The sequence below is a fragment of the Vanacampus margaritifer genome, chromosome 2 (genome assembly GCF_051991255.1).
Source record: "Vanacampus margaritifer isolate UIUO_Vmar chromosome 2, RoL_Vmar_1.0, whole genome shotgun sequence".
Classification (NCBI taxonomy): Eukaryota; Metazoa; Chordata; class Actinopteri; order Syngnathiformes; family Syngnathidae; genus Vanacampus; species Vanacampus margaritifer.
Window position 1 is genome coordinate 56,410,389 of NC_135433.1, and position 24,083 is coordinate 56,434,471.

At 42.2% G+C, this 24,083-nt stretch overlaps 2 protein-coding genes across 3 annotated transcripts in view; both read left to right on the top strand.

Moving 5' to 3' along the window:
- copz2 (COPI coat complex subunit zeta 2) overlaps positions 1 to 3,667 on the top strand; it is a 47,855-nt gene extending 44,188 nt beyond the window's left edge. Inside the window, exon 9 of the mRNA XM_077555719.1 lies at positions 2,537 to 3,667. Within this exon, the coding sequence (XP_077411845.1) occupies positions 2,537 to 2,584 (48 nt within the window). The 3' untranslated portion in view covers positions 2,585 to 3,667. The remainder of the gene's footprint in view (positions 1 to 2,536) is intronic.
- A 1,308-nt stretch (positions 3,668 to 4,975) lies between these two features.
- On the top strand, positions 4,976 to 22,193 carry LOC144042765 (uncharacterized). 2 transcript variants are annotated; one of them, XM_077555718.1, is made up of 6 exons: positions 4,976 to 5,212; positions 7,151 to 7,404; positions 10,729 to 10,975; positions 17,264 to 17,476; positions 17,568 to 17,699; positions 20,726 to 22,193. In XM_077555718.1, exons 1-6 carry the CDS (start codon positions 5,084 to 5,086, stop codon positions 20,891 to 20,893), a joined length of 1,143 nt encoding a protein of 380 aa, XP_077411844.1. In that variant the 5' UTR covers positions 4,976 to 5,083; the 3' UTR covers positions 20,894 to 22,193. The 2 variants fall into 2 exon arrangements, with proteins under 2 accessions (XP_077411844.1, XP_077411843.1); XM_077555717.1 differs by having other exon boundaries at positions 4,978 to 5,212; positions 17,568 to 17,747.
- Positions 22,194 to 24,083: the final 1,890 nt, after the last annotated feature.

Sequence of the window (24,083 nt, forward strand, 5' to 3'; positions counted from 1 at the left end):
CCTCGGTTAGTGTTTGTTGTACAATAAAGCACGCCAGTCTCGCCTGCACTCCTGCTGTGGTTCTCCTGCCTCCCTGCATTTTGGGTCCTCCACCTCACACGCCGACAGACATCACGCCGCTCCGTGACCACACCGTGACAGCCTTGGTCATTCTAACACTTGAATGTTTAGTTTTGAACCATTTCATTGTAGATTTAACTATATAGGATTATTGGGCCTCGTTCACTAACAAATGTGAAGGAATATTTGTACTCTGTGCACAAGTTGGGCATATACACAAAATCACTCTTGGCTTCACGACACGTGTGTACTAGCCCGTCTTGTTCGCACGACTCTGCGTATGTTAATGAATTTGAATTCATTCTAAATAAGAACGCGCGTGCGCCCGTGGCGCCCTAATTTGCATAACCTCTGCGCATTTATCCATCAAAAAGTGGATCCGATCCGTTTGACGGATCTCAGCCAATACACAGAAGTTGGACCCAAAAAAATGCGAGAGACGTTCTTTCTCAATCTTTAGCCTATTTTCAAAAGGTTTGTGTCAAAGGGTTTGTATCGGAAAGTTTGTTGAAATACCTGACAGCACATAATAAGGATGTCAAGCATTTTTTATTCCAAATCTAAATGAGAGAATACTGTTTGCAAAACACGCAATGAAAAAAAATAATTATGAGACGATCAATAAACAAATATTGCGCAAGTTGTTAAAATAAGGGGTAAAAGTCAGGGATAAATATCTAGTATATTTTGTATTTTTAGAAAAGTGACATTTTGGATCACAAGCAAGACAGCGGCGACATGTTCCATCTTTTTGACAGTCATTTGTCAACTGTAAAATTGTGGAAATGTTGGTCTAGATTTGTAGTGTGCATGTGTTAGAGCTACTGGATCGATAGGAAAAGTGAAGCCCTGGATTCATGGAAGCGGCTCCATTGATTTCCAGCTTCAGCGTACTAACGTGGCTAAAATTGTTCGCAGAATATGCACAAATTCAAGTAAGAAGATATTGATGAATGGACACATTTCATGTGAACGCATGTTTTGCGCACAAATTGGTGCGTACGCACGTTAGTGAATAATGCCCATTGTCTTGTTGGAAGGTAAACCTCCGTCTCGTCTCAGGTCTTTGGCAGACTCCAACAGGTTCTCTTCTAAAATTGCCCTGTATTTGGCTCCACCCATTTTCTCATCAACTCTTAACAATCTTCCATCTCCATGGTGAAAAAAAGCCGCTCCAGACTATGATGTTGCCACCACCAGGTTTGATTGTGGGATGGTGTTTTCAGGGTGATGTACAGTGTTACTTTTACGCCAAACGTAACGTTTTACACTTAGCCCAAAAAGTTAAATATTGGTCTCATCTAACCAGAGCTCCTTTATCCATGTTTGTTGTGTTTCCCATGTGGCTTGTGGCAAACATTTTATGGTTTTCTTTGAGAAATGGCTTTCTTCTTGCCACTCTTCCATATAGGTCATAGTTATAGTTGTTAGTTGTCCTTTGAACAGATTCTCCCACTTTAGCTGTGGATCTCTGCAGTTCATCCAGAGTGATCATGGACCTCTTGGCTGAATCTCTGATCAGTGCTCTCCTTGTTTGGGCTAAAAGTTTAGAGCGATGGCCGGGTCTTGTTGGGTTTACAATGATCTGATCCCCCCATGTTAATATGATTGAGCAAACAGTGCTCTGTGAGATGTTTAAAACTTGTAATATCTTTTTATATCCTATTCCTGGTTTCAACCTATCTACAACTTTATCATGGACCTACCTGGTGTGTTCCTTGGTCTTCATGATGCCTTTTTGTTCCTGAAGCCACCACAGAGCAGATGCATTTATACTGAGACTAGATTACACATAGATTAACTTTTCTTTTTTTTTAATCATCAGTCATTTAGGTCAATTAGATCATTCTGAAATTGTCAGGGAACTTCGACTCATTTGACTGCACTGACAGAAAAGGGGGTGAATAATTTTGAACGTCCTACTTAGTATAGTAGTAGTAGTAATAGTATTTACAGGTGTTTTCCTGCTTGTCTCAAATGACCAGATGGGAATGGATCTCACTTTGCACTTTTGATGCAAATATACAAGGACAGAAGAATCTCATTGTACTTCACTTTCATCACAATTAAAATAAGACTGAGTTCAAGCTCAGTCTCAGTCTGTGCTTCTTTAAGTACGTTTGCAGCTGCATTCACATTTGAGAAATGAGGTTGTGTTGTCTTGGGTGTGTTGTTTGTCTGTGCAAAATGAGCTGACGATATTCAAACGCAGATAAATTGTCTTATTTATTTTTTACTGAGTTAATACTGTTACTCAAATCAAACAAGTCTGCTTTGGTTGTCCTGTTCGGTTAACTAAAAATATGGTCAGTGTGACATCTAATGGTTATATCTTGGTAAGGCGCAATGCAAATGCGTACTCCTCTTTTGATTTAAAAAAATGTCATTAAGAAATAAAGCCTAGTTAAAATCACAAATGAATGTGATCATGCTGAATTATGTCACCTATATAATAAACTTTGTGTGATTCTTCCAGGTTCTGCAGTCAGCCAAGGAGCAGATCAAATGGTCCATACTGAAATAACAGATGTGAAGCTATCGCAAAGCAGTTTCATCAAGTATTAACCATGTATTAACCCATAGTTTAGTCACACTTTAAATGTTTTGATTTTGAAGGTCTACGTTCACTGAAGTAACTTGAAATTGACGAGACTGGAGCTTAACCAAGTCACATCGGCTCTTGTGTTTATGGATGCACAAAAAAAAAGGCATACAAAGAAAATAACACTGACCTACCTATGTGATATGTGGAGTTGACTCTGATTAAATCTCAAGACCATCAAGGCATTGGTCTCAAAAGGAACTGAAACATGCAAGTCTGGAAAAGGGACCCTTCAAGCCACAGCTAGAGCAGTTTGCTCATTGGGAGTCAATGTCGACAGGTGTTGAAGTCTCATTGAGAGTTACAGAAATCGTTGGATTAAAATAATTTCTTCAAAAGGTTGTGCAACAAAATATGAATTGAAAATAACCACATTTTTTTGTTAAAGCCAGTTATATGAATTTGTTTTCTTTATATGACTTGTTAGTCTACAAGTCACAAGCAAGACCTGAGTTTCATTAGTGAATTATCAATATTTTCAAATGTATTTATTATTGCTTGTTTCTGTTACAAATTATGTTAGTGACTATGTGACAGTGGTTTTCTATCTTTTTAACAGAGAGGTACCAAGAGTTTTATGGAGAAAAAAAACTCAAGAACGTCTCACAAATATTGTTGCAGGTAGACTGATGGCGGTCATTTAAGAAATGTTTGTAAGATAAGCGTAAGGATTTAGTCCAATATTGTCTATTAATACAATATATGTATCAATATATTTTCACTTAGTTCACTGATGAGAATACACTACATCTCAGGTGAGAGATTTGGATGCCTGACAATAAAAAATAAAAAAAATCTCTGGGATATTTTCATTTACTTACAGATGAGGTTCAAGTCAGTTTACATTTGTTCAGGTCATGAACTTGAATTTCATAATAATTTATGGCTTTTGTTATTTTTACAGAGTAATCATATAATGTTAATGTTGGAATTAGTTTTAAAAACATGAATTGATTTTTGTAAACCATACAGAGTTTATTATACAGAAAAAATATACATACTGTACATGTGGGCTCAAATATGGTGTATCTAGAAAGACCTATAGCACTTCCCTTTATGTGAATCGGTAATTAATGACGAAGAAGACTGACGTACATTTCTAGTCAACTTTATTACAGTACTTTGGGTTTACAGTGTACAAGAAGCTATTATTTATATCAACTTGTTATAAATAACAGTAAGTTAGAACTTTGCATATTTCAAATTAATACAAATAATTAAACAAAAAATGTTCAGCTGTAGGCTACATCATTATTTTTCTACTTAACATGCTAAGTTTTACCTAAAAACTAATGCGGTTTAAAGCAGTCAGTTTCCAAGCTAATTTTCAGTGAACTCAACCAATTTGGGTTTAGAATGTGTGCAGTGCAATGTGTGTGTGGTCTATTTTTTTAACAAGTGGGCGGTAGACCCCGTTTTCTTTTATCGCTCAGTTCCTTAGATCCCAATATTAGATTTTAAAGACGCATCTTTTGTTGAATTACAGGTATAATTCTTTAATTAAAAAACTATACAAGTTTCCGCCTGTAAACATCATTAAGGGCATAATTTATACAGTACATTTATTTAAGGCAAGTTGTAAAATGTCTGAAGTCCTCTTGTTAATGTTTAACAAATTTAAAAAACATTTTTTTTAATCATGCTGTTTCTACGAAGTACTGTCTCAAATGTTCTCCAGCTTTTATACTTTTAAGTGTAAAGGATCATATGCCGAGAAACGTTTTTTGGGAGTGGTAATATGGCGGCGTCGCGGCTTCAAAAGTCTTAGATCAGTGTTGATCGAGCAGCTCTGTCCCTATATGGTCGCCCTGTGCTTACGTTTCTTCCCATTGGCTCACGCCGCGGACGAACTATCTTGTGTTCATATCTATGGTGGAACAATAATAATAACAGTAATAATAATGATAATAAGGTCCTTCCTTCATCCACAAGGAGGCAGTGTTACTGCTTCCATTGAACGGGAATGAGTCATCTTGCGGTTTTTTTGTTTAAAAAATAGAAATTGAAAAAACGGAAAAGTAGCATCGATCTGATCTATTCTGTTTATTTAAAATAAAAGAAAGAATCTATGCACAGTACAGTATACGTATGTATGCATGATGAAGGCGAAAGTAGCTTTGTATTTACAAAGTACTTTTACAAAAAAATGTAACGAAATAAAGTAATATATTGTAGTAATAACTTTTTTAAAAAGAAGAAGAAAAAGCTACATACAATTTGAAAATCGACACGAAAATAATATGCATTGCTTTCGTTTTATTATACTCCAGTCCAACAGATGGCAGTAGTAAAACTTATTCTTCCACTTGTCCACCGCCAAAATTGTTATTTCAAAGAAGAAATATTTTTTTCTTTACAGAACATCCTGACAAAGCGTCTTGGATTGTAATTTACGAAATACAGAGAACCTCATTCTCAACGATGTATGCTAGGACTAATACCGGCAGCTCACATGGAGATTTTCCTGACAGAAATGGAGTGAATTATGTGACATCGACAGAGTCTTTCGGCCATTGCTCCCAATTGTTCTGGAAAAAGGATCCACACGACGTAAGAACCAACACTGCCCAAAATGTTAGCTAACGAACCAGACTACATATTCATGTCATGATACAAATACATCTGTGTCTCGGGAATACTAACATTGTAGTATACTTGTCATGTGTGAGTCGCACGTCAATCGGAAAAACTATACGTTCAGTTTGTGTGGGCATCTTCTTGAGCGTTCTGCTAAGGCACCGGGGCGGCTTGTGGCCTAGTTTGACTATTTGCTACAACGTTAAGTGGTTTAATTTAGTGTTGGTCATCGTTACGACCATTACTTTAAATTAGACAATAAATATATATGTCCGGTACCAAGCAAATGGGTACTGTGGCCGGTCCGTAGTATGGTAGCGACTAGCGACTGTTGTGGAGAATCATCGAGACGTGCAGCTATTGCTAACATTTGTGACCGACGTTGTTAGTAGGTGCCAATGCCACACAAGGTGGTACACGTAATATTTTGAACTGTTAGTTGCAAAACAAATGAGTTTGATTTCACCATCCTCAAATGCACGATTGTCTGCAATATTGTGAGTTTAAGGAAACCAAACTAACCTCGACCAACCGGAAACAAGAGCGTTCAGACACAAGAGCGGTAGGTGTGTGTGTAAGTGTGCGCGCGTGTGGGTGTGCGCGCACGCAAAAAAAGATGTACACGATTATTTTTTTAAATAAAATGTATGTATTAGGGATGCACGACAACTGCTTTCTTTCCACCGATAACGTCCTGCTCCTGTTTTTTTGTAAACTACAAATACTGTATATCTGTTGTTGCATCATATGACTCCTACATTAGTAGGAGCGGAGTCGGAGGATGAAATGATAAAAAAAAAAAAAAGGTCACTGACAACGTACAGTAGCATATTTGCTACTTTCTGAACTATGTAGATGCCACAAACTTCCAACTTCAGTAAGTCACACACGTGACACCTACGCTGTTTCCGGTTAATTTTGCGACATATAGGTCGTGCCCCAATACTCCCATTTCCACCCTTGTGTCCCTCAATTGCGCGCTCCCACCAATTGCCGTGAGCGCGCAGGGCGTCTCAGCTCTCTGAAATGCTTTGGGGAACTGAGACAAACACACTACACCAGTGATGGGCAAACTCGGTCCTCAAGGCCCGGAGTGCAGGTTTTGGATTTTTCCCTCCAACACAGCTGATTCAAATCAACAGGATCGTTATCAGGTTTATGCAGAGCTTGCTTATGAGCTGATCATATATCAGCTGTGTTGGAGAATGGAAACATCCAAAACCTGCAGGACTCCGGCCCTCGAGGACCGAGTGTGCCCACCCCTGCGCTACACACTTGCACCCATCGACGGGAACGCGCAATTGAGGGGCACAAAGGGTGGAAGTGCAAGTATCGGGACACGGCCTATATGTCGCGACAGTAACCGGAAACAGCGTGGGTGTGTGACTTACTGAAGTCCCGCCTCCTCCGTGGCATATACCCAATAGTCACTTCAGACGTTGAGGCGATGAGCAATCTCAAAAGCTCTGATGCGTATCAGTAACTATTAAGTTGGTCCCCTTTTGTTGTCACCCCCTCCAAATCTCTCACAAACTATTTACTTACGGGATTTTTCCTGGCTCAAATTGAATGCAGATACCGGCAGTATTTTGTTATCCGTTCCTGCGCGTTCTCGCGTCCACAGTACGGGTCGTCTCCGCGCATAGCGCCCGCTGCACGTCGCCAAAAATGTGGGGTCCAAACGGGGTAGGGGAAATGAACTGCAGGAGGCCACACTCCTGTCTGGTGTTTTATTTTATCTCTCTTTTATTCATGTTGTCGTTCCACATTCGAGTACATACAGCCTCAACTTGCTTCCGCCCTCGAGAAAGCAGCCAATCTGGAACGAGCGTGAAACCCACCCACCAATCAGAAACGCGCGTTGACACAGCACACACTATAGTAACGTAATTTGTCAATCTTTTGTGACAGTCGAGTTCGACCATCAACTGGTGTGATCAACTTCCTTCATCGTCAGCTGCACTCTCAAGCTCCAGTCTATCTTCAGCCTCTCTCTCCAGTTCCAGCCTGTCCTTAGAATCCAGAGCACCAGTACCAGCAACATCCGCATCAGATGACATGGATTCAGATGAGAGGCCGTATGTATGTGACTTATGCAACTGCGCCTACAAACATGCCAGCTCCTTGCTCAACCACAAGCTCACGCACAAGACTGGAGACTTCAGGTAGATACTTTAAACTATTCTTGATATTGTAAAGAAGATCCTACTTTAAAGCAACACTAAGCAACTTTCAATTTATGTTGATTATGGCGGCGCCATATGGACAAAAGCGGTAATGTTATGCCTGAAGGAAGACCACATTTCCCATGAGGACAAGCGCATTGCATAGTTTTTGAGCTCAGGCCAGTCATATTGACTTCTGACTTTGTAACGAATGAAGAAAGGGGGAAGTGACGTATGACATAAAGCCAGGGATAGGCAAGTTCGGTCCTAGAGAGCCGCAGTCCTGTATGTCTTTGGTGTCTCCTGCCTGCAACCCAGGTGTTTCAAATCATCAGCTCATAATTACGTTCTGCAGGAGCCTCTCAGCTGTGTTTGAGGAGGGAGACATCAAAAACATGCAGGACTACGGCTCACAAGGACCGAGCTTGCCTACCCCTGCCATAAAGCAGTCAGCACATTTGTAGTTTTTATATGGCTGTGTTCTTACCATCCTCCTCAAAGTTGTTAAGTGCCAGTAACAATCTTACAGACCTCCTCAGGGCATGGCAAAGGTACCATTCAACTAGTTTTAAGTCAATATTTCATCAGAAGAGTTATGTAAATATTTTATTAAGGTTGAAAAGTTCCTTAGTGCTACTTTAAACCTTGTTTTTATTTTAAAGCAACACTTAGGACCTTTTCAACCTTCACAAAGCATTTTCCTAACTCTTCTGATGAAACATCGACTTACAAAAAGTTGAATGGTACATTTGTCAAGGCCTGAGGGGGTCTGTATCGCTTTTACTGGCACTAAGCAACTTTCAGGAGGGTGGCAGGAACCTTGCCACACAAAAAACTACAAATGTGGACTGCTTTATGGCATACAGTACGTTACTTCCCCCTTTCCCCATGCGGAACTCCATTCAAACGTCTACGCGCGAATACTGCTGTCATGGTAGAAGCTGCAAAACAACCGAAGAGTTTTATATGAGGAGACAAAAAAAAGGAAAAAGGGAGGCTATCCAAATGAATGGACAGGAAGGATCAACATTGACCTGGCTTTCACTCACTGCCGTGAGCTCAAAGACGACGCTATGCGCTGGTCCTCGTGGGAAATTAGGTCTTTCTACAGGTAAAACAGTGCTACTTTTGTCCATACAGTTGTGGTGCTGCCATAATCAACAAAAACGTAAACATTTTGTCAATATCAAATAAAGCAACACCAAGGTTGCGAGTGTTGCTTTTAAGTCATGGTTTGTTCTGTACATTGCTGCACGTTTTGCAACCTTGAATGAACCCTGATGAAACAACACTCGCGGCCTGCGGTGTTTACCCTTGCAAGCCGGCGCTGTTTAGTGAGATACGGGATTTAACATTAACAGTTACTAACGGCACGTTTCACATAAAGTCAAACTGGCGTTAATATAGTTACTACCAGTACCTGGAGTGTAGATAGGAGAACGCTTGCATTGCTGGCGGCCGTTGCTGCTGGGTGGGCTCCGGAGCACTCCCAAACACGGCAGACAGTCATCGCATGCTGCGTGTGCAGATGCATTTGCATAGTGGTAGTGTTTCCCCCCTTAGACGTAATATCCAATTTGCAAACATTGCAAGTTGGCCTGTTGTTAGCTTTTCTTGAAAGATGTCAACAAACTTTTGAGCGTGGCGCCATGTTTGTTGCTCGGCGCGCATGTAAAAGTGTCGCGTGACTCGTGCATGTGGTGACGTCATCGTCCCACACGGAACCGATAAGGGAATCATTAGCAAAAACGGCAAATGATGCCAAGGAATTGAAACACTTGGAGCCGGTTCTCAACAAGAACCGGTTTTCGATTCCCATCCCTACTCATCTTTTGTGGTTTCTTCTTAGTTTTCTCTTTTTCACCAAAATGGGATTTTGAGTTTGTCCTTGCCCAATTTGGCGTTTGAATCATGGGATGTCGCCACTGATTAGGGAACAACCGATTAATCGGCTGATTATTGCCCTTCAAACATTGGCCAAAACAATCGGTCAATTGGGCCAAATGACCGATTGTTTCCCCCTTAAAACGTTTAATATTGAAGAAAACCGAAGTTTCTGACAATGTGAAAGTACCCTGAATGCACCATTTTGCTTGCGTAGCATCAGCAACGAGCAAGTGTGCCCACGAGTGTTGTTTTTTTCATCAGGGTTCATTCAAGGTTGTAAAACGTGCAAAGACGTACATACTTGACTTACACAAGCAGACAATGACTTCAAAGCCACACTGGCTACTTCCACACATTCTGAATCTGCTCACGGGAGTCACACACCAGTCTACTGGCTGCGTCTGTTTTGATTGAGGAAGGGAGGAGTTTTTCAGTGCTCAGTTCATATGAGTGTTGAAATGTTACTGGAGTTGGACATTATTGTCACAAAATAATCTAGGATGTATTTTGTGAATTCCTACAGAAGATGATTTAAAAAAATGTAGTTATGTTTACTTTCAAATCTTTTTTTCTTTTTCTTTTTTTCTTGGGATCTCGAATGTGGACCTCTTAAAACTTCACTGTTGGGTTTGTAAGGCCATGTTACTTTTAAACATGTCTCTTGTTTAGAGATACAACTTAGACATATAAAAAGTGGATGCTAATCTGTTTGTTCACCTTTTTTTCCAAAAAAGAATCGATAAAGAATTGAATCGTAAAAATCTTATCAATTCCCATCCTTACAATGTATACATATTCTGTAAAAAAAAATGCAAATAAAGGCATAAAATGTGAAAAGTATGTTGATTTCTCAGTAACTGTTGCAATTTCTATGAGTCTTTTTGTCACTTATTAAAAAAATACGCATGCGCAAGACCATGTTAACTGCTCTAGTGCTCGTCCCGTGTAAACGCCTATGAAATGTCAGAAGCGTGTACGAGCGAGCTCACCTTCCCAGAGCGTGCGCATAAAAAATAATAATTGCAGTCTGCAGCCAATTTCGCTTCATAGACATCTTCTAGCGACTCACAGCCATTTTCATAGTATATGGTGAGATCGGTGGAGCTACAGTGAATGGCTGAAACTGAAGCTCATGCCGGCTACATGCTACAAAGACTCGGGAGTGCACATCCCCAGCTAGGAAAGAGCAAGCATGACGACGTTACGTAAACATTTCTCCAGATTGATTGACAGGATGGATGACCAATAATTAAGATGATCCACCCAGAAAACGCAGCCAATAAACGTCATCCATTATACCTTTTAAGATGAAGAAACCCCTTTACTGGCTCAGTTCTTTCAACTTTGCTTTTTACATGGAGAAATAATACAACTAACCAACACTCTACTTGCAATCATGTCTATCATTCAACATGTCGTTTTCTTTCCACGATACAGATGCGACTTTTGCAGCAAGCCCTACACCAACTACATGTCTTTGCGTAACCATATGCGAATACATGGTCAGAAGCGCTACATGTGTGATCGTTGTGGGAAGGCCTTTCGTTTGGCACGATATCTCCGCAACCACCAGAGGATACATGATGATGGACCAAACCGCTTTGACTGTCCTTCCTGCTCCAAGAGTTACAGGACAATGCTAGAGCTGGCTCAACACCGTTGTAGTGCTGCAACACCCACCCAGGTAGGTCTGTGTAAAGATGGTGTTATAGAATGATTCATGCTTAACTCTTTGACTGCCAGACGTTTTCAGAAACGGGATGTCGCCAGTGCCAGCCGATTTAAGCATTTTGACTGATCTTTCAAGGTCCACAGAAAATGTTGTGTTTGGACTATGGAAACACACATACTACAAAAAAAAAGTTTGTTTCTACCTTATTCCGTTCTTCAGTAATCAACAATAGAAAATGGTTAGTTTCACCGAAATGCTCTGTTTTGAAACAAAAAGCGGAGAAAAAGAGCTTTTTGTGAAACGATGTTATTTCATGCACTCTAGTGAATTGTACACTTCTTTTTGTCCATGAATGATGCCACAAACACCTAAATAGTGCTTTACTTCTGTAAAACGCTATCACCAACAATGAAAAAGTGTTTTTTGGTTGCAAAATACGTTTATTTCCATTCAACAGTGTAACAATTTGACAAAACAATTTCGCAAACTATTTACAAATGTGTGCAACTGTGGTACTATTTACAATTATGTGGATGTTTCAAATACAGTTTTTCTTTTTGTAACGCTCCCATGCGTGCAAGGAGACGCAGCAGGATTTGCACAACAGATTAGTTTCACTTGCGATGGCTCCTTTCGCGTGCAGACGTTACACTTTCTTGACGGCCTTTTTTTCCGGGGAATAGCAAGTAGCAGACTGTACCCACTCCTCCGATGAATATGCATTGGACTCGGGGCACTCTTCGTCGTCCGATTGAACGTCCGCCTGAGCGTGCTCGGTTGTGCTCTGCGTTTTCCGGTGTTAGCATCGCTAGCCAGTGAACCTTTATGACGTCGTCATAGCTGCCGCGTCAACGCTTTCAACCTCTGAGTCACCATCATCATCATCGATGATGATCATCGTCGTCATCAATGTGCTCTTTCGCGTTGGTCGATGCTTTTCGTCTTTGAAAAAAACTGCTCGACCGTGAGCTGCTTGCAACCGGTCGCCATGTTTTCTTCCCTTCCCCAGCCATTGTCCCCTCTAGCTCCGCCTCACGTCTTCTACTGACGCCTACCCAATCTTGTCAAAAGAGAGTCATTGCTGCCATCTAGGGGCCAAAAATAGTCATTAGGCTAACTAGATCTGCTTGAAACTTTCACAGCAGCTGGCCAAGGCTTTCCTCCACCCGTTTCAAAAAAATTTTTTCAAAAAATTGGATGACGTCTTTTAACGTCATTGGCGGCCCTCCGTAGGTTTTTACTTGACGTCTTTTAACGTCCATGGCAGTCAAAGAGTTAAGTAATGTCTCCTATACAATTCACATTGATGTCTCGTCTTCTTCTGGGTGGCAAAAGCCAAAAGTGTTCTTCTCACAATCTTCAGCATGGAAGACAGCCACTTTACCACTTGAGCTATGCTAGACTTGTTGTTAGCTAACATATTGCTGATGTGTCCCAAAGGAGACCAAAATGGAGGTAAACAAGGATTCTACCTGACACTAGTAGTAGGTCAGTGGTTAGGGTGGCTGTTTCCCAACCTGAAGGTTCTGTGATTGTTCCTCAACTGTTATATTACTTTAATAGTATGATAATTGAATTACGTTACTAACTGCATTTTTTTTAAACGGGTAACTAGAAACTATCAGAAAAATACAATTTAACACATCAGCCTTCCAACCCTGCTTATATAGCATAACATGACCACGTATAGATAGATATTATATTATTGATGTTTTGAAGTATGAAATATTAAAAAAAAAAAACTAGAGCGGTTGTATACTTGTCACCTCTTTCATCCCTGAATAATGCCTTCTTCTTCTTCTTATTATTATTATTATTATTTAAAAATAATCAGTATGCGCCCTATTGCCTTGCAAGATTTGTGTTAATTGCCCACAGTCAATTTAAATATTAAACAAATTCAGTCAAGTGAAAATGTTTTGCTTTTAATCCATGCATATTCAGTAATTTCATTGGTCACATGTGATGGGACTTGAAGCTCATCAGTAAAATTAAATAAACCGTGGCACAATAAAAGCCCCAGGGTTCATAGCATAGGAAGAAAGTAACGGCCTATACAGACGCTCCCCAACTTACGAACGAGTTACGTTCCGAGCGATTGTTCGTAAGGTGAATTCGTTCGTAAGTTGCCCGTCCGTCCGTCCGTCTTCTTCCGCTTATCCGGTGTCGGGTCGCGGGGGCAGCAGCTTTAGCAGGGAAGCCCAGACTTCCCTCTCCCCAGCCACTTCAGCCAGCTCATCCGACGGGACCCCAAGGCGTTCCCAGGACAGCCGAGAGACATAGTCTCTCCAGCGTGTCCTGGGTCGTCCCCGGGGCCTCCTGCCGTTAGGACATGCCCGGAACACCTCCCCAGGGAGGCGTCCAGGAGGCATTCGAACCAGATGCCCGAGCCACCTCAACTGGTTCCTCTCAACGTGGAGGAGCAGCGACTCGACGCTGAGTCCCTCTCGGATGACCGAGCTTCTCACCCTATCTCTAAGGGAGAGCCCGGCTACCCTGCGGAGGAAACTCATTTCGGCCGCTTGTATCCGGGATCCTATTCTTTCGGTCACGACCCACAGCTCGTGACCATAGGTGAGGGTAGGAACGTAGATCGACCGGTAAATCGAGAGCTTTGCCTTTCGGCTCAGCTCCTTCTTCACCACAACGGACCGATACAGCGTCCGCATCACTGCAGACGCTGCACCGATCCGCCTGTCGATCTCCCGCTCTAACCTACCCTCACTCGTGAACAAGAACAAGACCAAGTCCTTGGCGGTCTGACCCCCGGCTACTGAAGCTAGCTCTGGGGACATGGAATGTCACCTCTCTGACAGGGAAGGAGCTTGAACTGGTGTGCGAGGCTGAGAAGTTCAGACTAGATATAGTCAGACTCACCTCCACACACGGCTTGGGTTCTGGTACCAATCCTCTCGAGAGGGGCTGGACCCTCTTCCACTCTGGAGTTGCCCACGGTGAGAGGCGCAGAGCAGGTGTGGGCATACTCATTGCCCCCCAGCTAGCCGCCTGTACGTTGGGGTTTACCCCGGTGAATGAGAGGGTAGCCTCCCTCCGCCTTCGGGTGGGGGGACGGGTCATGACTGTTGTTTATGCTTATGCACCGAACAGCAGCTCAGAGTACCCACCCTTTCTGGAGTCCTTGGAGGGTGTGCTGGAGAGCGCACCCCCTGGAGACTCCCTCGTTCTACTGGGGGACTTCAACGCTCACGTGGGTAATGACAGTGAGACCTGGAGGGGCGTGATTAGGAGGAATGGCCCCCCCGATCGAAACCCGAGTGGTGTTTTGTTATTGGACTTCTGTGCTCGCCACGGACTGTCCATAACGAACACCATGTTCAAGCACAAGAGTGTCCATATGTGCACCTGGCACCAGGACACCCTAGGCCGTAGTTCGATGATCGACTTTGTAGTCGTGTCATCGGACTTGCGGCCGTATGTGTTGGACACTCGGGTTAAGAGAGGGGCGGAGCTGTCAACTGATCACCACCTGGTGGTGTGTTGGCTCCGATGGCGGGGTAAGATGCCGGTCCGACCAGGCAGGCCCAAACGTACTGTGAGGGTCTGCTGGGAACGTCTGGCAGAATCCCCTGTCAGAAAGAGTTTCAACGCCCATCTCCGGCAGAGCTTCTCCATTGTCCCGGGGGAGGCGGGGGACATTGAGTCCGAGTGGACCATGTTCCACGCTTCAATTGTTGAGGCGGCCGATCAGAGCTGTGGCCGTAAGGTGGTTGGTGCCTGTCGTGGCGGCAATCCTCGAACCCGCTGGTGGACACCAGCGGTAAGGGATGCCGTCAAGCTGAAGAAGGAGTCCTATCGGGCCTTTTTGGCCTGTGGGACTCCGGAGGCTGCTGACGGGTACCGGCTGGCCAAGCGGAATGCGGCTTTGGCGGTCGCTGAGGCAAAAACTCGGGCATGGGAGGAGTTCGGTGAGGCCATGGAAAACGACTTCCGGACGGCTTCGAGGAAATTCTGGTCCACCATCCGGCGTCTCAGGAGAGGAAAGCAGTGCACCGTTAACACTGTGTATAGTGGAGACGGAGTGCTGTTGACCTCGACTCGGGACGTCGTGAACCGGTGGGGAGAGTACTTCGAAGACCTCCTCAATTCCACCAACACGCCTTCCTTTGAGGAAGCAGGGTCTGGGGACTCTGAGGTGGGCTCCCCTATCTCTGGGGTCGAAGTCGCCGAGGTGGTTGGAAAGCTTCTCGGTGGCAGGGCCTCGGGGGTGGATGAGATCCGCCCGGAGTTCCTGAAGGCTCTGGATGTTGTGGGGCTGTCGTGGTTGACACGTCTCTGCAGCATCGCGTGGACATCGGGGACGGTGCCTCTGGATTGGCAGACCGGGGTGGTGGTTCCCCTTTTTAAGAAGGGGGACCGGAGGGTGTGTTCCAACTTTAGAGGGATCACACTCCTCAGCCTCCCAGGTAAGGTCTATTCAGGGGTGCTGGAGAGGAGGGTCCGTCGAGAGGTCGAATCTCGGATCCAGGAGGAGCAGTGTGGTTTTCGTCCCGGCCGTGGAACAGTGGACCAGCTCTACACCCTCAGCAGGATCCTCGAGGGTGCGTGGGAATTCGCCCAACCAGTCCACATGTGCTTTGTGGACTTGGAGAAGGCGTTTGACCGTGTACCTCGGGGAGTTCTGTGGGGGGTGCTTCGGGAGTATGGGTTACCGAGCCCCCTGATACGGGCCATTCGGTCCCTGTACGACCGATGTCAGAGTCTGGTCCGCATTGCCGGCAGTAAGTCGAATTTGTTTCCGGTGAGGGTTGGACTCCGCCAAGGTTGCCCTTTGTCACCGATTCTGTTCATAACTTTTATGGACAGAATTTCTAGGTGTAGCCGAGGCGTTGAGGGGGTCCGGTTTGGTGGCCTCAGCATTGCATCTCTGCTTTTTGCAGATGATGTGGTGCTGTTGGCTTCTTCAAGGCGTGACCTCCAGCTCTCACTGGAGCGGTTCGCAGCCGAGTGTGAAGCGGTTGGGATGAGGATCAGCACCTCCAAATCCGAGACCATGGTCCTCAGTCGGAAAAGGGTGGAGTGCCCTCTCCGGGTCGGGGAGGAGGTCCAGCCCCAAGTGGAGGAGTTCAAGTATCTTGGGGTCTTGTTCGTAAGTTTCTTTCAGTGCTGTATTTTGTATTATAATTTATGTTTAAAGCCTATATAAGTATATTGAAGGTTTATATAAGTATGTTTAAGGCTTGTACAAGTAACCTGCATTGGTTTGTACTGAAAAAAACTTTTAATAAAATGGAGAGAATACGTACAGTACTGTATGTTAGAGAGAGCGCGAGAGACACTTAATGGAAGAACACTTAGGAAGAAGTTGAGGGTCGAGGAGAAGAAGATGAGGGTTAATGAGTATCTTCCTTGGAGGATTTACTAGAAACTGGCCGAAAGAAGCGATCCAACGACGATTGCACAGTTTCCTTCTTTTTTTCATCATAAATGATGCGGTAGCACTGTATGGCATCATTCAATTGATTTGCAACCTTTGTGCAACGTTCAATATTTGGGTCTTGCTGCTCGAAGAGTGCGATGGCTTTATCTATGAGCGAAAACACTCGGAAAAAGGCGCGCAATACAAAATCTAACTTACAGCATCTCTTTCCGGACATTTTCCGACACACGCGCAGACATGTTCGTATGTACCGTTGTTCGTAACTCGAATGTTCGTAAGTAGGGGAGCGTCTGTAGTCCGGAAATTACGATATGTTTGAAATAGTGGGTCCAGATAACCTAATCCATTGAGACGCACAAACCCCTCCACCATGATAAGGTCACAGTTTAGGGCAGGGGTAGGGAAACCTGGTCCTCGAGAGCCCCTGTCCTGCCTGTTTTCCGTCTCTCCCTCTAGCAACACACCTGATTCAATGAATCATTATCATTATCAGGCTTCTACAGCTCTTTCTGTTTAGCTGATCCGTTGAGTCAGCTGTGTTAGAGGAGGGAGCCATGTAAAAACAAGACCGGACAGTGGCTCTTGAGGACCAGGGTTGAGGGTTCCCTACCCCTGGGTTAGGGTTTGGTGCATAATCACATTTTTATGGTACTTAATTTATAAAGAGCCTTACAAGGTCTTCAAAGCGCTTTACATTCGACTACTCGTTCACTTACTGATGACGTGGTGGCATCAGGAGCAACTGAGGGTTTAGTATCTTGCTCAAGGATAGTTTGACGTGGTCACAATGACATTGAATCCATTGAACCCACAATTCTGGGTTGCGAGACGACAACTCCACCACTGAGCCACGCCACCTTATAAATTAGTCTTTCTCTGCTTTCCTCCCTGCTCCCATTTAGTCTGGCAGTCGTCGTTCAAATTTCTCTTCTACACCTCGCCGTCAGCAGCAGCGGCAACAGCAGCAGCAGCAGAACAGTGCATCCTCCATAATGTCATCGCAGCATGGAGGACACAATCAACAGGAACCTTTGCCTTCCCACTGCGTTTCTCCTATGTCCCAGGGAGGCCAGAGTGGTGGAGTGAGCAGCCAGTCTGTCCCTGACCCACACCAGGTAGGGAGAACATACTGTACCAGGTTTGTTACTTTTCATGGTTTTCATTTCACTGATGATAGATGACTATTAACACGTTTTTTGCCAATAGGGCCGGGCCAGTACTGTGTCGTCCCAGAGCAGCCAGGCAAATATGAGGAGTTCCTCCTCCTCCAAACACATATCCTCTTCCAGCACTACAGCAACATCCTCCTACTCTCTGCTCCAGCCCCTGGTGCCTGAGGTAAAGGAGATGAGCTTGGGATACACTAGGCTGAGCGCCAATCTCATGGTAGGAGAGAAAACCACCATCTGCTATATGCTGACTAGCAGTTTTTTCTTGTCTGCCTACTAACATCAGGAGAAAGAGAATTTATGCGTACTCCTGTCCACCAGTAACATGGTAGCATTTACTCTGTATGAACGCGAACTACCAGCTGCTAGCATTTGCATCAGTCATAGGCCATCTGCTGTCAGGGAATGAAGAATTAATTAACCAGTTAGATTCCTGCATAGACAACATTATTAAAACCATCCCCATTCCTGTGGCACTGCAATCACAAATCAACTTTTTTTTAATGATTAAGTATATGAACAGGACGTGTTTACTAAAGCTGTCTACATACCCTAGTCATTATTTTGATATTACAGTCCTGCTCACTGTTATTGGCACCCTTTCATTTTTTGCGTGATCTCTACAATATCTTCAGAAATAAATGGAAATGTACCAAATTTATATAATCAGGACCTTTTAATTGGATGTCCAAAGTAATTCAACAAAGGAAATTGTTTTTGAACTTGCATATAATGTATTTCCAAAGAAAAAATAGAAAACACAGCATGTGCAGCAATAATGGCACCCCTCTTTGATATTTGTTTGCACACCCTTTGGCAGTGATCACAGCTTCCAAACGCTTCTTGTAGCCATCTCTAAGCTTCTTGCACTTTTCCGCTGGTATTTTCCCCCACTCTTCCATTGCAAATTGTTCAAGCTCTTGAAAGTTTGCAGGTTTGGCTTCCCAATGGCACATTTCAGCTTATATAAAAGATTTTCAATCAGATTGAGATCAGGAGTCATTGCTGGCCATTTTAAAACAGTATCTTTTCCTTTTTAACCATCCCTGTGTGCTTTTGGATGTGTGCTTTGGGTTTTTGTCTTGCTGGAGGACCCATGACTTTCGATTCAAACTAAGTTGTCTAAAACTTGGTAGGACATGTCTCACTCTAATGTTTTGACAATTCTCTGATTTCATGATTCCTTTGATACGATCAAGACCTCCAGTACCAGATGTAGCAAAGCAGCCTCACAGAATTATGGATCCTCCACCATGCTTAACTGTAGGGAGGGTGTTATTTTCCTTGGAAGCTGCATTGCGCTGTCTGTAAACAAACTGTTGGCGTGCATTGCCAAAAAGCTCTATTTTTGTTTCATCCGTCCACAGAACATTTTCCCAAAAGAATTGTGGTTTATCCAGGTACTCCTTGTCAAAAGTTAGCCATTCTTTTTTTAATGTCTCCCAAAGGAATAGTCTTTGCCTGTGAAGCCCTGTTTTTGATTCAGTGTGTGCTGAATGGTACTTCTTGAAATCATGACCCCAGACTGTTCTAGGTTGGCTTTCAGGTCTTTGGATGTTTGGCGTGGTGATTTTTCCACCATTCGCACCAACCGTTGAAGACTTCTGTCATCATTCTCTCTTTCCCCCCCATGTCCATGGAGGTTCTTGACAGTTCCATACTCGTCAAACTTCTTAATAACATTACGCACTGCTGATGGCTCTATACCCTTTGGAGGTCTTGTGTTTGCGAATTATAGCACTTTTGATGTCCTCAGACAGCTCCTTTGTTTACACGATTGTGACAAAGGAAAAGGGGATGGCTTTTTAAAACATCAAAGTCATCATTCATTGTTTAATTTATGTCAATTGGGCACATACCATTTAGAACAGGGTTTGTGATTTACCAAAGGTGAGTCGCAATGTGTTTCCATACAGATTTACAAGAAAGGGTGCCAATACCAGTGACAGAGCACATTTGAAGTTTGCTATTTTTTCTGCCCATTGTTTATTGTTTGAATTTTTTTTTTAATCATTTGGTCTTTCAGATAAAACACAAGTTCTCTATGAAAAATAAAATATTTTAGTTGATTAATTTTTTCCAGAAGATATTCCACATTATGTACTTTACCTTAATGGGTGCCAATAATGGTGAGCAGGACTATAGTGCATGTTTGTTGAAAGCTGGAAATAGGGACAACAAACGTCTTTGTGACGCCTTCTTTAGGTGAAACATTGCGATAAACACAGTTTGGCTGTTTGTCCTCTCATTGGATGAGCAGAGACTACCGACAGCACTTGTTGAATCTTGTAGTCGCTCTGCCTCCTCCTGGCAACATCCCCTTTTGAGCGCCATTTTCAAATATTAGTGAGGGGTTGAGTTGCACTGTAAAGGCAGAAATTTGGGTTGAGTATGAGCTATCGAAATAATAAATTTTTGCTGTTCACATTTTGCTGGAGAATTGTTATCTATTCTAGCTCATTATGTTGAGCAGTAGTTGTGCAACCTAAGATTGAGTCTCTCCCAATTCCCATTTTCGTGTGTGGCAAAATCATTCCATACTTGGTAAAGAAATGTTTAATCCCTCTCTAAATTAATAACATTGTCAACATGTAAACTGCTGATGGCAGCGTTATCATTTGCACAAAAATAAGAAAAATTGAATAATGAATAAATGTCAACATTTGAATTAAAGATACTGTGATTAGATAATGAGCGGCTACTCATGGATATTCATTAGATCAATTTTTTTCAATTTGTGGATTGTCTCGTAGCTTTTAAAGCTTATTTTGCCGTTTTTAGCTTTGCAGTGGGGGGGGGGGGGGCTGAGTTCAGTTCCTACAACTGCGGAAAAGCAGCGTGCCAAACAGCAACTACTGGGGAACATAGCACATTGGAATACTTTGAAGTGTTTAATGTTCTATTGGTATGCTAATTTATTTCTTACATGACCATGCCTTAACTTTTGGCGCGTTAACATTGTATGACTTCTTGTTTGAAATACTGCCAGACTTAAGGGGGTGTTGTAAAGTTCTACATTTATATATACTGTCTCTGTACTTAGGTTACTGTTTTAAGGCATGTTGGCATTTCAACTCAACAGTACAAGATTAATTTTTCCAATTATTTCAATGAACATGCTCAAGTCGTGTTTTGCACAGTTTCATTCTCCTTTTCTTCCACCCCCCACCACCTATTTCCCTCTTTCCACCACAGCCGAAGCACCAGGACACTTTCTCGTTAACCCCTCAGCGACCCCTCACCACGATCAACCCCATTGGCCACTCCCTCCATGCAAATGGAGCAACAACACTCAAGCCTTCGCCAGTGCCACGTACCATCCAGGCTATGCCCTGGGAGCAGCGCTCACTCTACAATCAATAAAATTTGGGCAACCAGCATCCCTCCCAACACTACCCTCACTTTTCTTTCCCTCAACTTTTCCACTTCCAGCATCAAGGATGGAGGACATCAACCGCCGTTTGGATGCCAGAGTCCGCTCCTTTTGGGACAAGTGTGTGGGAATAGAAAACAGCAACCATTCTGAACTACTTAAGATAATTACTGAATAGTTAGGGTTTGTTAGTTGTTGTTTTTTTTTTTTTTTTTACATCTTGCCCCTCATGTATGATCCATACTGGTCAATAAGTTAACAATTATCATTCCATTAAGAATGACTCACCCTACCTTCATGTCCAAACGGAAAATAATCTATGCTTATCCTAATTCTATTATTGTTAAATTAATTGTTTGGTGGAAATATTCCATTGCCTGTTCACCCATTCATTTTAAGATTAAGCAGGTTAACACATTTTCCCATTTCTTTCTAAACGAGACTTTTGCAATAGGCAACATTTTACTGAACCCTCTTTTCTTCTCCAGTTGACTTTGTGCCACAATGTACATATAATGTACATGCTGCATATCAGCACTACTTAAAGGAGGTATACAGTACATCTTTAGCCTTACCCATAGACATTAATATTGAGGAACTGCTGTTTTAATGATACTTTCCCAACTGGTCATCTCGCACTATAGCCCTTTAATAAAAAAAAATTGATACAAATTGAAAATTTGTTTCAACAGGAGGCCTGCATTATAAAGTCACATTTGGCTTGTACCCAAAATCCAAGAGTACAGTATGCTACCTTTCAAATTAAAGCACTATAAGACAAGTTTAGACTTGTTACACATATATATTAAACGTTGTACTTTTCCAGCTCCTGTACCAGGTAGTATGTTGTTGTAACTGTGGACTTGAGCCAGTTTGTGCCCACATTACAATTACATTTGGAAGTTACACTTGGCACTCCGAGTGGGGGTGGGGGCGGTTGTCTGTAGCTCAGGACCCACACACTGCCCCTAAAATAATTATTTCATGTAGAAAAAGCACCAGGGATTTAGCAGCTAGTTTGCTAAATGATGTCAGATACTGTACATCTGTAGTTGGATGTGACAGCCATGAGATCCAGGTGACTTGATAAAGTATCATGATGGATCCTGTATGTAGCTTGGTCATATTTCTGTTCAAATATCCAAAATCGTACTGACATCGCTGACATCATTTTTTTTTTAACGTTATTTGTATATTTTTTGTTATTATTGTCATCGCTGTTTCCTCTTTTCTTGTTAAGTGTCATGAGTATTTAGAAAAGTACTGTACAAATAAAATGTTTATCACCAACCGTTTTGGTTTTCTTTAGTGCAGACTGCATTAGAGGGTAGTATTTATGTATCACTAATTGTGACTCCATGTCAAAATTGTGCATATGCAAACTTGTAGTCGCAAAAGTTTTGTTTTTAGAGTAGATTAGAGGCACTGCGTGGCAAATCCTGTTAAGCGTTCCTATTCAAAAAGCCTAGTGGGAGTGATTGGCGCTTAAGCCAAATGAGCTCTGCCTACACCAAGGGTCACCAACCTTTTTGAAACGGAGAGCTACTTCTTTGGTACTGATTAAAGTAAAGGGCTACCAGTTTGATACACACATCCAAAATAACAATTGTGCTCACCTTTAAACTTATGAGTAATTCATGATATTCATTATGTGAAGTGCACGTGATCATGTTAGCGATTTCTCATAATAATTAGGACTACTGTATTAACATGCAACAGCAATTTATTTGTACAGATCTCTGCCAGTATTTACATTTTGAAATGGTCACCTAATAGTCCTAAAAAATTCAGATGTTCCTGTACTGGTGAGCTACTTTTAGAGTAGGCCCGTGCAGTAGGCTACTCATGTGGTGCTTGGCGGCTAACCTCATCGCTGTGGGCACTAAGTTGGTGACTCATGGCCTACAACTGAAAACAAATCAAACACTGTATAAGTTTAAAAAACAACCTTTTTCTTTTTTTAAGTAATCTTTCACAAAGTATTTGAGCATGAACTCATTTAAATAATTTATTACAACTTGTTAATATTTCAAGTGGTCTATAATTAAAATTAGTTTTATTTTTTGTTTATTGTTTTAATTTATTTAATGCAAATAGTCTTTCCAGTTCAACCTAAAAGTTCTTAGTGAGAAAATGCAAACGCCACACAGTGATTTGGGATCTGTGAGGCAGATGTGCTGACCTAACCAATCACCCACCGAGACGTGTTATCAATGCATAAAATTTAATTAAATATATTTTTTTAAATGCTGTAGACATTTTGACAGCACCCCTTTTTAAGCACATTCTTAATTATTATTCATTAGGGGGGTGAATTGCCTTGTAGCTAGCGATTTGATCTGTATCACGATTCATAGCCCACGATTCGATACAGATTAATCCCGATACGAATCTAAGTCAATTATTGTGATTTTTATTTTTTAAATTTAGAAAATACTAATCAGTCAACTTGTACATGTACACTGTAAGATTTGTATGAAAATGTACTTCAGGCTTATAACTATGTGCCACTGTATTTAACAAACAGGTTGCATTGTGTTTCACGTTTGAACAGCATTGAAATCAAATTTTAAGGCTTAGTTTTTCCATTAATATAACATTCTTCCAAGCTTAAAGTGTGAACCTTAACCCTAATTAAGACATTTTGTTGAATATTTCCATCAAAAATTTATCTAAGAAAATTGATTCGGCTCCATATTGAATCGATACGAGAATTGTGCGAGTAATAGTGCGTTATATTGCCGAATCGATTTTTTAACACCCCTAATCATTGAGTAATTCATGTCGTGTCTTTTTTTCTCACTTTCATACGCAAAGAGCAGTGTTACGGCTGAATGGTCTGATATATTCATGATGACATTGTAACATTTTACATTTAAGTAAAATTTTAGCCATTTAGCTAAAAAATAAACAATAAATGTGTTTATAAATGTATGCGTTGTGTCCAAATGTATTTGATGCCTTTTTATTTAATTCAGGTCTACAGTATACATGTTGAATAGGTGGTTAACTGGTGAGCTCATCTACCTCACAGTTCAAACCCAATCGCCTACTATGGTTTCCTCACGCATTATGAAAATGAGCATGTTGATTGAAAAACTATACTGTCCTAAGGTGTGAAGAGCTATTTTTGTCTTGTCTACACAGCACATGTAATTTTTCTTCACCACTTTACCCATC